This window comes from Poecilia mexicana, unplaced genomic scaffold, assembly GCF_051168715.1.
Source record: "Poecilia mexicana isolate PSO_F unplaced genomic scaffold, ASM5116871v1 scaffold_21, whole genome shotgun sequence".
In the NCBI taxonomy this organism is placed as follows: Eukaryota; Metazoa; Chordata; class Actinopteri; order Cyprinodontiformes; family Poeciliidae; genus Poecilia; species Poecilia mexicana.
Window position 1 is genome coordinate 7,038,613 of NW_028263390.1, and position 12,041 is coordinate 7,050,653.

The 12,041-nt window shown below is 39.2% G+C and overlaps 1 protein-coding gene across 2 annotated transcripts in view; it reads right to left on the reverse strand.

Annotated features, from left to right (window-relative positions):
• The window catches only part of phip (PHIP subunit of CUL4-Ring ligase complex), a 36,710-nt gene that overhangs the window by 11,118 nt on the left and 13,551 nt on the right, over positions 1 to 12,041 (reverse strand). The window contains exons 14-28 of one of the 2 annotated variants that reach the window (XM_088002163.1): positions 10,520 to 10,676; positions 9,196 to 9,330; positions 7,441 to 7,569; positions 7,141 to 7,366; positions 6,534 to 6,686; positions 5,567 to 5,750; positions 5,376 to 5,478; positions 5,139 to 5,276; positions 4,260 to 4,357; positions 3,174 to 3,381; positions 2,937 to 3,032; positions 2,720 to 2,827; positions 687 to 811; positions 439 to 521; positions 203 to 314 (exon numbers count right to left, since the gene is read on the reverse strand). In XM_088002163.1, the coding sequence (XP_087858289.1) occupies positions 203 to 314; positions 439 to 521; positions 687 to 811; positions 2,720 to 2,827; positions 2,937 to 3,032; positions 3,174 to 3,381; positions 4,260 to 4,357; positions 5,139 to 5,276; positions 5,376 to 5,478; positions 5,567 to 5,750; positions 6,534 to 6,686; positions 7,141 to 7,366; positions 7,441 to 7,569; positions 9,196 to 9,330; positions 10,520 to 10,676 (2,055 nt within the window). Of the gene's footprint in view, positions 1 to 202; positions 315 to 438; positions 522 to 686; positions 812 to 2,719; positions 2,828 to 2,936; positions 3,048 to 3,173; positions 3,382 to 4,259; positions 4,358 to 5,138; positions 5,277 to 5,375; positions 5,479 to 5,566; positions 5,751 to 6,533; positions 6,687 to 7,140; positions 7,367 to 7,440; positions 7,570 to 9,195; positions 9,331 to 10,519; positions 10,677 to 12,041 lie in introns of both variants that reach the window. The other variant, XM_015002424.2, reaches the window with a different exon arrangement.

Here is a 12,041-nt window from a genome sequence, read left to right on the forward strand (position 1 = left end):
TACAACAAAACCACAAACTTTTTTTGGGAGTTTATGTGACAGTTCTCCAGTAAAAGACCGTTACAAAGTGGTTGCTGCACAAAAATATGTGCCCCTTTTTTGGGTTATAATAATTTAACAATATGCAATGCACCTGCTTATGCACTTTTATGGTTATGCCCATTTAACTGCAACCCAACTGTGACGTGAACAGGAGTTTTACCAGACGTTGTAGCACTGGAACAAGCTGTCGGGATACTGGAGCTGGTAGGGCTCCTGACTCTCAATGGTCCCGAACCACCAGGCGTCGTCGATCACTGACCGAAACCTGTCGCCTGAGCACGCGACACACAAGAAGCGTTTAGAGGTTTCTACCGCATAAAAGTCACACTTCATGAGCCACATCCTGCACCCTGCACGGAGTGCTTCTATGCACAGTGAAGTGTGAATTTATCTGACCTATAGTCCACTGTCTCCTCCTGGCGTTGTCGAACTGCTGCCGCAACACCAGGAAGTCAATAACATCAGGCATGTCGTGGTACCTGCAGACGAGGTGTCGGTTAAAATCTGAGAAAAGATGCTGCAGGAGCAATCTAACAAAAACAGCCAGAGATATTACCCACTTAAACACAAACACACTATCAATTAAACTTAAAAAGCTGAAAATTCCCAGCATTTCTATGCATTTGCTTAAGTCAAACTCTTACTTCATGGAGAAAGAGCCTCCTGTCAGCTTCCCTGTGTCGGGGTCCAGAAAGGCCAGCTTCAGGCAGCAGAGGGTGGGCAGACCCACCTCATATTTGATGCCAACTATCTTCATCAATTCCTGCTCCTGAAACGCAAATGATCGTCTCAAAAAATTTGCAAAGCAAATCGTCTCAAAAAAAGATCAATCGGCTAACCTTGAAATGCAATTAATTATTTTAGATATAGTTCAGACGTTTATTTATATCCCCCCCACCAACATTTTCTTCCTGTGGGTGCTCTGGTTGCGGTTTTCTGGCTGATCACCGATTTTTAAGAAGCTTGAAGTGAAAAAAATAAATATAAAGATGGTTCTTTGGTTATCTGAACCAGCAATTCTTTAGTCAGAAACCCATTTGGGGAAACAAATCAACTTGTGTGGAGCCGTGGGATTGTCTTTAGGAAGTAAACTAAGAATGACTGTAAAACTTATTTATGCTTAGATTTTTCAAAACCGCACTTAGAAATAAATAAAAGCAAAGAGAGCGAGAAAAAGAAAAAGATGATTCGGATTGTGGCCAACACCAATTTTTATGCCTGAAAAGTCGATAAATATTGCGGCAAGTTGATAACAGTGCAGTGACTGTTGTTACAGAAATGACCAGGTGGGCGGGTCAACACGATCTCTACCTTTGCAGACGTAGATAAAATCGGTGGATAAGATCAGCTTCTCATGCAAGTATCGGCCGACTTCCATTATCCCAAAATTAATGAAATCTGGGCCGATTCATCGCTGTACTCCTAACCTTTTCATTTTTCTGCTCCATTTTTTGCCTTACGATCGGAAAATTCCAAAAAAAAAAAAATCGCACTAGAACCCTAACACAAGAACGTCTGTTATCCATGGACAAAATGGAACTATTTCCGCTCTGTTATTTCAAAAGGGACTTAACACGCTGCAGAAAATAAAATCAAGAGTTACAGTGAAGTCGAACAGTTCTCTTCATGCCCCCAGATGTATTTTCTACATAAGGATGGCGCCTTTTCAGCATTTCTTTTAAGCACTGACTTATTTTTAGAAGAGAGAAAAATGACTTCCTATGTGAAAGTGAACCCGGACACGCTGTTTCTCAGACTAAGGTTCAGAGGTAGAAGAAAAAAAAAAAACTAATTGCAAACAGCAATGAGAAAGTAACCAATAATGAAATGATTGCAGGAGGTAATGAATTTTCAGAAACTGCTGTGTCTTTGTCCTGATATCTTAAAAACAACTTTATTTTGCTATTCCCTCTGGAGCTGCTTGTTTTTGAAGCCACTAGTGACAGGACTCCCATTGAACAATGGTTATTACTGGATGTCAGTGTTAAAATCACAAATGTTTCAAATTTAAGATCAATCAAAGACTACTAAATCATTTGCCACCCACAATGTGTTCAGGTGTCGCTGCCGTTTATTTGTGATAATTGTGATTTAATAAAGCAGAAGCGGCTTTAGGAGGACATTAAGATGTTTTTGCTACTGTAAACAGATGGACGGAAACCCAAAAATCGAATCGGTGAACCCACCATATGTGCACCAAGGCTTTTCAGCAACAGGAAAGTGTTTCAAGAAACACAAAGGGTGCAAGAAGCTGTTTGAAAAACATGTAAAAAACTATATAAAAAAAAAGTTTCTACTTGGTTTGCTGTTCATTCAGGCGGCAACAACAGAAAAGACTTTGAGCGAATAACAAGAAGGCTGAACAAAAACACGACAACTTTAACATTTTCCATCTTGGTCTGTTATGAAACATGATGGGTTATGAAATGTTCACGTTGATCCACAGGTACAAAACCCAGCAGTGCCTATAGAAAGTATTCACCTTCTAAATATGGTGAATATTTATACAAATACCGACTTTATGTTCAATAGTTTTGAAGAAATCAGTTTTGACGTTAATAAAAAGGATTTTTTTGTACATTTTGTTTTTGTCAACAAAGCCAAATTTAAAAATCTAAAACATGCAGGGGGTGAATACTTTTCTTTTTTATAGTAATTGAATTAGCCAGTTTCTTACCCGCAGCTCCATCTTGTGCCAGGGCTGTTTCTTAGGGTTGATGCTGAAAATCTTCTTTTGTTTGGCCATTTCGACGTAAGCTTCATGACCCTGCTGGAAGTAGTACACCTGCAGGCGAGCGCGGAAATGCAACAGGTCATGTTTCGGGTGCGTTTAGCGTCGCAGCCTCGACGAGCGCCTGGATTTGCTGGAGACATTTAAAGGAAGCGTTGCGTACCTCGTCTCCCATCTGAGGAATGTAAGGACATCTGCGGGGAACCGTGTCTGTGATCCAGGCGGAGGGAAGCCATTCCTCCAAGGTCAGGCCTTGCTCCTGAAATTCATTCCTCTGAAAGTCACACGCCGGGATAGATGTACAAAAATGTTCTAAATAAAATGTCTCTAACATGTAACGCTGAAGCCCCTAAAAAGTAGCTAAAATCTGACTTTAGCGGCGTTAAAAACTCCAACAGACCTTCCTCTTCTCCTTTGGTTTCTTCTTCTTTGGTAATGTGCCGTCTTTGTCTGCTTTCTCTTTCTTCTTCTCCTTCTTCCCCTCCCTTTTCTTGTCGTTATCCTCCTCGGAGCCGCTGTTTTTCTTCTTCACTTTCACGCTCTTCTTGGGCGGCTCCAGGTTGATGCCAGCGTCTGCCGTCCAGTCAGAGTAATCGCTGGAGTAATCGCTGCAACAGAGCAACAACAACAAAAAAGACATAAGAAAAAAATAATCAAAGAAAATTGTCTCTGAAAATGCTGTTTATGCAAGAAAAAATGTAACAGAGCCTGGCAAAAAATGTTCAGAAGTTTTGTCAAGTTGCAACAAATTTTTAAATAAATTAGAAAATGTGCCTCAATGAGTGACGTTTGTCAGCTTAAAAGTAACTTTTTATTTAATTTTTCTTCAATAAAGTATTTCTGAATTTAACTGTATTGAAGATAACAACCTTTTATCAGTTATTAAACATGTTTTATTAAAAAGATTTTTCGTCTAATGTAATATAGCATTAGCTATCAGCAGAAAATCATCATAATTAGAAATTGACGTTTTCAAGCATCAATCTGTGTAATTAATCTGTATAATGAGACAAAGTTTCTACAATAAATGGGTTTTCAATAATATTCTGACTTTCTGAAAGGGTCTGTGCATTTGCACGCCTCTCTTCTTTTAATGTTTACTTGTAAAAGTTGCAACTTAATAAAATGTTGTTGTACTTCCTGTCTGTTACACACAGTCACTATGTAGTGAACAGGAAATCCACTGATCCTGAATTAAAGCTACGCTGCCTTCACTGTACCCTGGGATTCTGAATTACAAACCCTTAGCGTTGCTTTAATAACAGATATTGTCACGCTTGGATTTGTATGTCACTCATTTTAGAAGATAAACTCTGAATTGTATTTTGCGACAGAAGCATCATTTGCTCTTTCTCCCCAATCCAGACGTTGGAAATTCTGAATTCCTGTTTCCCAGTGAATGTAAATTTATTGTAACCTTCTGTTTAAAAAAAAAATTAAATCAAAAATAAATATATATAATGTTTCCTTTAAATAAATTATTTACCTGGAGCTGCTGTGCTCGTCTGGCCACGGCTCCTTCTCCTCTTCGTTCTTTTCGTCCTCTGAGGAGTATCCATTAATTTGCCGTACCTCCACCTCTGCCTGAAAACACACATTATTTTATCGTCAAACACACCAATGAACAAAACTACATATTATCAGGGTTCACACACTTTTTCCCCACAGTGAAATTGAAGCACTTCTCAGGGTTAGTTTTCAAAATTTGAACGTAAAAAAAATAACCAAAATCAACTTAAAAAGACAGTTTACAATTATATGACATGTATTATTATTATTAATGTCTTGTGAAAGTATTACAAAACTTAAATCCCCCAATTTCAACAACATTTAATGTATAAAATACAAATCAACTTTTATTTCAATTAAACAGATCAATAATTCATTGAGCCATTAGGAATAATAAATATTCATTAAATTGAAACAATGCGACCAAATCTGCTCAAATTAAATCCTAAAAGAAAACATACAAAGAAATTTACAAAAAAAAAATTCTAAAAAATGTTCTTGCTAAGTTTTTGGGTATTTTTAATAATTCAAACTAACCAAAAAGAAGAAAATTTTGTTGTGAAATGACTTCAGACAGTCAGAAAAAATGACCTTCTATAAGAAATATGAAAATGTCTGGTTTCAAATGTAAATGACGTTTTCCAAATTTAGGCTTTGCACGTTTAATTGCACTTTATCACAACACTGTGCAGTTTGAATATCAAGCACATTTAAGGAGTTTATAGAGAAATCAAGTATTTGAAATTCAAGGATTTCAAACACTGTATTATGTCAACATATAACAATAATAATAGAACTGAAAAATGTAAAAAAAAAAATAAATAAATAAATAAATCCATACGAGCGTTATCTGTACCTCTGAGGCGCTGTCGTCGTCGTCAGCAGCCTCTGCGCTTTGCCGGCTCGTCTCCTCCATGGCGGCGCGCGTGTGGTAGCCGTGGTTACCCTGACTCTTCCTCCCCTCGTCTACTGCGCACTCTGACGTCGGGTGAACCTTCGCGACAGATAACGAAGGGGAACGTTTACTTGATGCGTTACAGGATGCAGAAAAAGAAGAAAAAAAAACCAAAACATTTGGAGATAACTCCCGCACCCTGCTCTCCTTGGGGAGTGAGTGGATCGTGCGTCTCCTCCTTTCCGACTGATAAATATTGATCTCCTCGTCACCTTTAGCCTCGCGCCACGTCACTTGCTTCCTGCGCACGTACACAAATCAAAGTGTTCTTGAGAGGAAGGTCTTCTAGAAACCTCGCAGCATAGATGGGGATCTTTTAAAAGTTTTACCTGACGGAGGCGTCCTCCAGCTCAGGAACCAGCACCCGGCGGCTCCAGGCCACCAGGTCGCCCTCCGTGGCCATTTGGCTGCGCGGGGCGTTGCTGTGCATCTGGCGGACGCCCTCGATCTGGCCGCTCCGCCGGAGACCGACGTTGGGAGGGGAGTGGACCTCAGTGGGAGAACCAACGGAACCTAAAGGGAAACGGTGCCAAAAATGGTTTTATTTACAACCACAGCATCCAAAAGATTTCTGGGTTTAATGAGGGTGCAGTTATAGTGGATATATTAAAATGTTTTCACATTTGTACTTGTACGGGATTTTATGAGATAGATCAAAACAAAGTGAATTGGAGGATAAATGAGTTTGAGCTCTACTAAAATATCTAAATATTAATAATAATATTGGCACGTTTCTGTATTCAGCTGTAACAGACTGAACCTACAGCTGCACGTATTTTGGGGAACGTCTCCACCAGCTTTCTGCCTATTTTCCCCCCAAACAGCTGAAATAAATAGCTCTGCAACGTGGCTTAAAAATAAAATCTCAGACTTTTTCAAATCAAATTCAATTTCCAATTTTGAAATATATCTTTTCTTACTTTCTTCTCTTGAATCAATCAGTGAGTCAAGTTTATTTGTACGGCACAGTTCAAAATGCTTTACATCATAAAAACACAAAAATAAAAAGTCATAAAAACAAACATATAGTCACCAATTTGATAAGCAGTAGCAAACATTTCATTTTATCAAGTACAAATGACCGAATTTATCTAAAAAAAAGAAAAGGTTTTTATTTCAATAATTTCTTTTTTGAGTTGACCTGAATTCAAAGTCGAAATAAATAGAAGCTGTAAAGCAAACAAGATGGTAGTTCTTGGGTGGGCTCACATCACTATGGAAACCCAAGAAAGTGAGATTTTCTAAAAGTGAAATCTTCAAAAACAGAAACATGGTTGAAATGGACGTCACTCCCACCTCTGCTGGCCCTGGCGTTCGCTCCGGACCCTCCGGCGGCCGCGGCGTCGTTGGCTCCCATCCTTTGGTCCTGCTCCTGCTGCAGCCTCTGGATCATGGTGTCCAGCGGACTGGGCCCGTCCACCGCCTGCTCGCTCACCACCTGGTTCAGGCCTGACAGGAAGTGGACAGACAAACAGGAAGTGAGAAATCAAGTCCACAGAGAAAAAGCTAGCAGCAGGAAAAACATGCTTTTTTTTGTAGGAAATACAGCAACAAAGTCCCACTGGCAGAATTTTAGCCTTTAAAGTGGCAATACATTAAAATAGATTTCCATGTCATTAACTACTGATTACTGCCAAGATTTAAAAAAGAAAACATCATTAAATCTGATTTTAATTCCAGTATCGCTTTTTTTTGTTTTTCAAAGCCTTTCATTATGCGCATTTAAGAAATCCGAACATTAATATTAGACTAACATGTAAAGTCTTCATCCTGAGAAAGGCATTTTTGATTAGCTGCCTGATGAGCAGATCGAGGCAGAGGAGAACGACTCGCGTTGGCTCCTTCAGACAGGCGTTTAATAAAAACAAAAGAAAACAAATGGAGACGATCAAAGCCGACATACCGGAGGAAGTGACCCCCATCTGAGGGATGAGCTGCTCATCCCGGCAGCCCTCCCGGCCCGGCACCAGCCGCTGGTACCTGGGCGGGTGGGGGTTCCCGTCCACGTCCACCAGGAAGGGCGGGGGCATCAGGTGCGGCGCCTGCTGGGTCTGCTCGTCCAGGACGTAGTTGTTGGCGTCCCGGATCAGAGGCCGGTAGTCGGTGTGGAAAAACATCTGGTCGGCAATCTGCAGGCAGTTGCGTTGAATATTAACGACGATTACAAACAACATTCTGGTTATGGATGTTAAAGGCGGCGCACCTTGTCGTATTTGCCGCTGGAGCCAAAGCCGAAGATGAGCAGGTGACCGTGGGAGTCGGTGGCGGCGAAGTGCTGCCCGTCAGGACTGCACTTACAGTCGAACAACGCTCCGTGTCCCTGGCCTTCGATCTGCAGAAGAAGAGCGAGACGAGGAAGACGGTGAACGTTTGAGGGCTGAAATGGCTGCAGGGTTCGCAGCCACAGTAACGTTCAAAGACTTTTCAAGAACTTTCAAGGTAAGTTTTTAAACGTCTCCGGCACCACAGTTGATGAAAAACAATACAAATGAACGAAAAAAAGAGAGCGTTTTAATTTACAGTCTCTTGTTGCCGATCACACAAACCGATCACCTGCATCTCATTTCCCAGCCTGCCTGTGCAGCTGGTCTCCTCTTTCCTTCACTCTGCGCAAACGCGCAGCAACAAATCCGTCGTGTGAAACTATAACGCACTGAGTGAATGGGGAAGTTTGCGTGTTGTGGCGGAAAATTGAAGCAGTCAAAATGCATCAACACGACGAATCTAATATGGCATAAAAACAATGCCATACTTGATGGAGTTTGGCTACATCGAGGCTCACTGCAGTAAAAAAGACATACGGAGGATCAGATAGCAGGTAAAGCAGCGCACAGCTACAAACACTCACCCGGATTAGCATGACGGTCAGAAAGCTAAACAAATAACCCGCAAAATTATTTAAGTCTTCGAGATGCGGTGTAAGACGCTGGTTCTGCTCTCACTGTTGAACCGCTGCTACGCTACAGGTAGTAATATTTGACAGACGGAGCTTCGCTTCTGCTCCACCTGGTAGTGACTCTCACACCGAACCTCTGCTTAAAGCTGCAGCATCTAACTTAAAAAAAAATACATTTTACCTACGTTTTAAAACTTTCGCTGTCCTAATATGAGACAGATAATCTCTAAAAAAAATAATCGATCTCCTCCCTGTTCTGCATAATTACTCCGCTCAGTCAGAAACAGCCAATCAGAGCTAGCAGTAATCAGCTAGCCGCCATGCTAACAGGAAGTTTTCATTCAGTAACTCAGGATTGTTTATTGTAATGGATTTTGTATTTGCCTTTGAATGTTAAGTTTTATACTTGAATCTTTTGGCAATGTTGAGAGGTTTTATTTTGACTCTTTGCATTATTTAGCCTCTTCAGAGCCTTCATGTGTTTTCAGTCTGTTAAAGATAGTATTACTGATAGCAGTACAATTTGTACTGTACATGACAAAATGTGGACACATTCAGACTATTAAACGTTTGCCTTAATACTGTTAATGCCACCACCACTGGCTGCCAAGCACTATTAATTTAACAGTGTAGTTTTCTTCCCATCATCCACCTGCTACTCATCTTAATACAGACCCAGGAGCAACAATTTAGTCAAAGTTAGTGAACTTTACTTGCAGTAATTATCTGAGCTTTGCCTCAATCACAAACACTCTTGTTGCAGTTCAGCACCAAAACTGAGACCAGGACTTTTTGGCCAGCTGACCAGCTTCCTTAGTGACTCATGTTCTGAGACTGTGATTAGGATTGTCCTTGGTTGCCATAGAGACGATGACAAAAGGATGCAACTGTAATAAATACGTTGGAAGAGTTAGGACCGTGGCACATTTCGCAGAGGGAAACATAACAAGACGATAGAAAATTACAGCAAGGTGATTTAAGGTGAACTATATCAGGATCTTCGCTCGACTTGTTGCAGAACAACACAGATTAGAAAACGAGCGAGGAAAAATCGAGACCCACCATGTTGAAATAAGAGCGGATCTTGACTCCTCTCGCCAGATCCCAAACGATGCAGTTCCCGTCGTGCCCGGCCGAGAAGAGGATCCTCGGATCAAACGGATGAGGCTCAAGGACAAACACCTCATCCTCATGACCCTGCAAAAAAAAAAACAAAAAAAAAAACAGCAACAGCTCCATTAAGGCACACCTGAGAAATGAACGCATGCAAAACGCTGGCTATAAACCCAATTACAGGGAGAAGTAATATCCAAGGTTTTAGCTTGTTGCCATAAAACTAAAAGCAGTTTAACTGGAATCTAAAGCACACAGATTAGAGTTTTGTTTTTATATGGACTATTGTTAGTCAGTGTCCAACGCGCCACATCCATCAAACGCCATCTGGGAGACTGTTGTCACCAACAATAAAATAACAAGACGGGGAGGTCTATGGCAGGCAGTGTTGTGAAATTATGAGCTGGAGAACAAAGTAGGCCCTGGAGGATTCACCGACAACGGTGAAATGATGGCCGTGTTGAGCTACTACAGCATATTAACAGCCGTGGTGACAGAACGAAAACAAATCTCTTTTAGTTCTAAGGTTTTACATTAAACTGAATAAAAAAGGTGCAACACTTCAAATCAGCTGCAAAGGACAGTGATGATTTGGGATTATTTTTTTTCTTCTTCATTTTTATAATATTCTCAGAAACTATGTATGAAATATTAACCTTACATGAACTTTGATAACCAGATCTTATTTTTGAAAATAATGATGAAATTGGCTTCCAGTTTTCAGACTGCGTATCTGGGATGTACCTCTGAACTAAGTCAGATAACCTTTATTTCATTACGTAAAACTTATCTAACGCTGCAGTGATCTTGAGAAATGCGGGGGGGGTGTTTATGTTTTTTAAAGAAGTTTGCATTCAGCGCTCCCTTTATTTTGCAAGTTATGCGATTATTTTTACATAATTCAAAGTATGTCAAATTTAAAAACCCCTGTTAAAAACGTTGCATATATTAATAATTATTAGACTTTTGCTCTTTAGAAAGGAAGATAGGAAAATGTATGGATTTTTAAAAATACTTTTTCGACACCCAATTTCCACAAAAAAAAAAAGAAGACAAAAACTAATTCTGTACTTTTACAGCATTTTAAAGGTCTGAGGAGTCAAACTTAATGTCATCTGTCTAACAGCTACAGATTTACCAAAAGTATGCCAAGCAAGCAGTGGCGGAAAGCCGTAGAGAAAATTGGGACAACAATTTGAAAACGACGTGAGCGTCCAGAAACTAAATACACATTCAATTAGTTTCAAAGTTTAAACGTTCAGACGCCTCTTACCATCAGGACGTGGACCAGATTCCCGGTGATGGAGTTCCACACCTTCAGCGTCAGATTATTGGCGGCGGTGATCACAGTGCTGTCATGGCGATCCCACGCCACCATGGTAACCTTAAGCTTAGTGACCTTGTCTTCCAGTGGAGGAGGGTTGTATTTCCTGATGGGAAGATTAAAAAAAATGCAATAAGACTAACAGCAGGATATTTTAATAACTTCATCTGTCTTATTTTTTCCACTCTTTTATACAAAAAAAAAAAAAGAAATGAAGCATTAAAGCTGACAGCAAATAGTTCTTATGTATGCAAAAAGCAATTAAATCTAGAGAACTGCTTTATAAGTTATCCACTTGACCCATTTTTATTTAAGTTCGATTTCTTTCACTTTTAGAATAAATGCCATTTTTTCAATCAGGAATATTTCCGGCTGCAGGATTTTAAATTTTTACACAAAAAGCGCAAAATGACAAAAAAAAAAAAAAACTTCATATGAAGACACATTTTTCTTATTTTATCAGCTGATCAGTGATATATACTTTTAAATTTAGTCATTTTTTTAAATCAATACCATTAAAGAATAGTTAACTTTACTCAAGACTGAAGTTGTATCTCGTTTTATGGAATATTTTTCAAACTGAAGAAATTTAAAACTTCAGCGAACACTTCTAAAATACTAGAGAGATGAACCAGGAAATCGTCCTTTCTGATCAGTAAAATAATAAATAAATCATAAGCTAAGCACCACAGTGTTATGCTAACCACAACACTCTTCGGCGTGGAAGGTAATACTGCAAGAAGAAGACTAAAAGTTAGCTATTTTTAGTGTGGTATTTAAAAGAAAGGAAACAGATGTAAAAACAAAAACTACTTAAAACAAAAGATGTGAGCTTTGAAAGTGTTGGCAGCCTTTTAGAAATCTCAGAGGAAAGATCTATGTTCCCTAAGGACTCCACACAGAGGCTGCTGGTTGTACTTAATGACAGCAACATCCCTAATTGTTTAAAAAAAAAAAGATGCTTGACAGTTTAAAATGGCAGCACTGAACCGTTTGGTCCTTCTTTAAAAAGTGTTTCAAACACTTCTTTTTAAAAAAAATAAAATAAAAAGAAAGGTCTGACACAGATATTTTGTATTTCACTGATTTGTCTAATTATTGACATGTACTTAAATAAGTAATGCCCCCATTCTCTGTCTTTTTTTTATGTATGTGGGTGGGTGGGGTTCGACTGTTAAAAAGGAAAAATAAATTCAATTCGAGTTACTGTATTTTGATGTACCTTGCTTTGTGCTTTCTTGAATAAAAATATATTTAAAAGAAAAAAAGTATTCTGATGATTAATCAATTAATCGTTTTTAAAAATCGGCACTTTCTGCAGAAGACTCTCCAGTTAACGATTAGCCGATTACCAAATTAGTGGACGATTATTTCAAAAATCGATTCATCACGATTATCCCAATTAGTCATTTGAGCCCTATAATTATATGAGGTAAAAACTATTTGAGATTTTTTGTGACATGCTTAGACA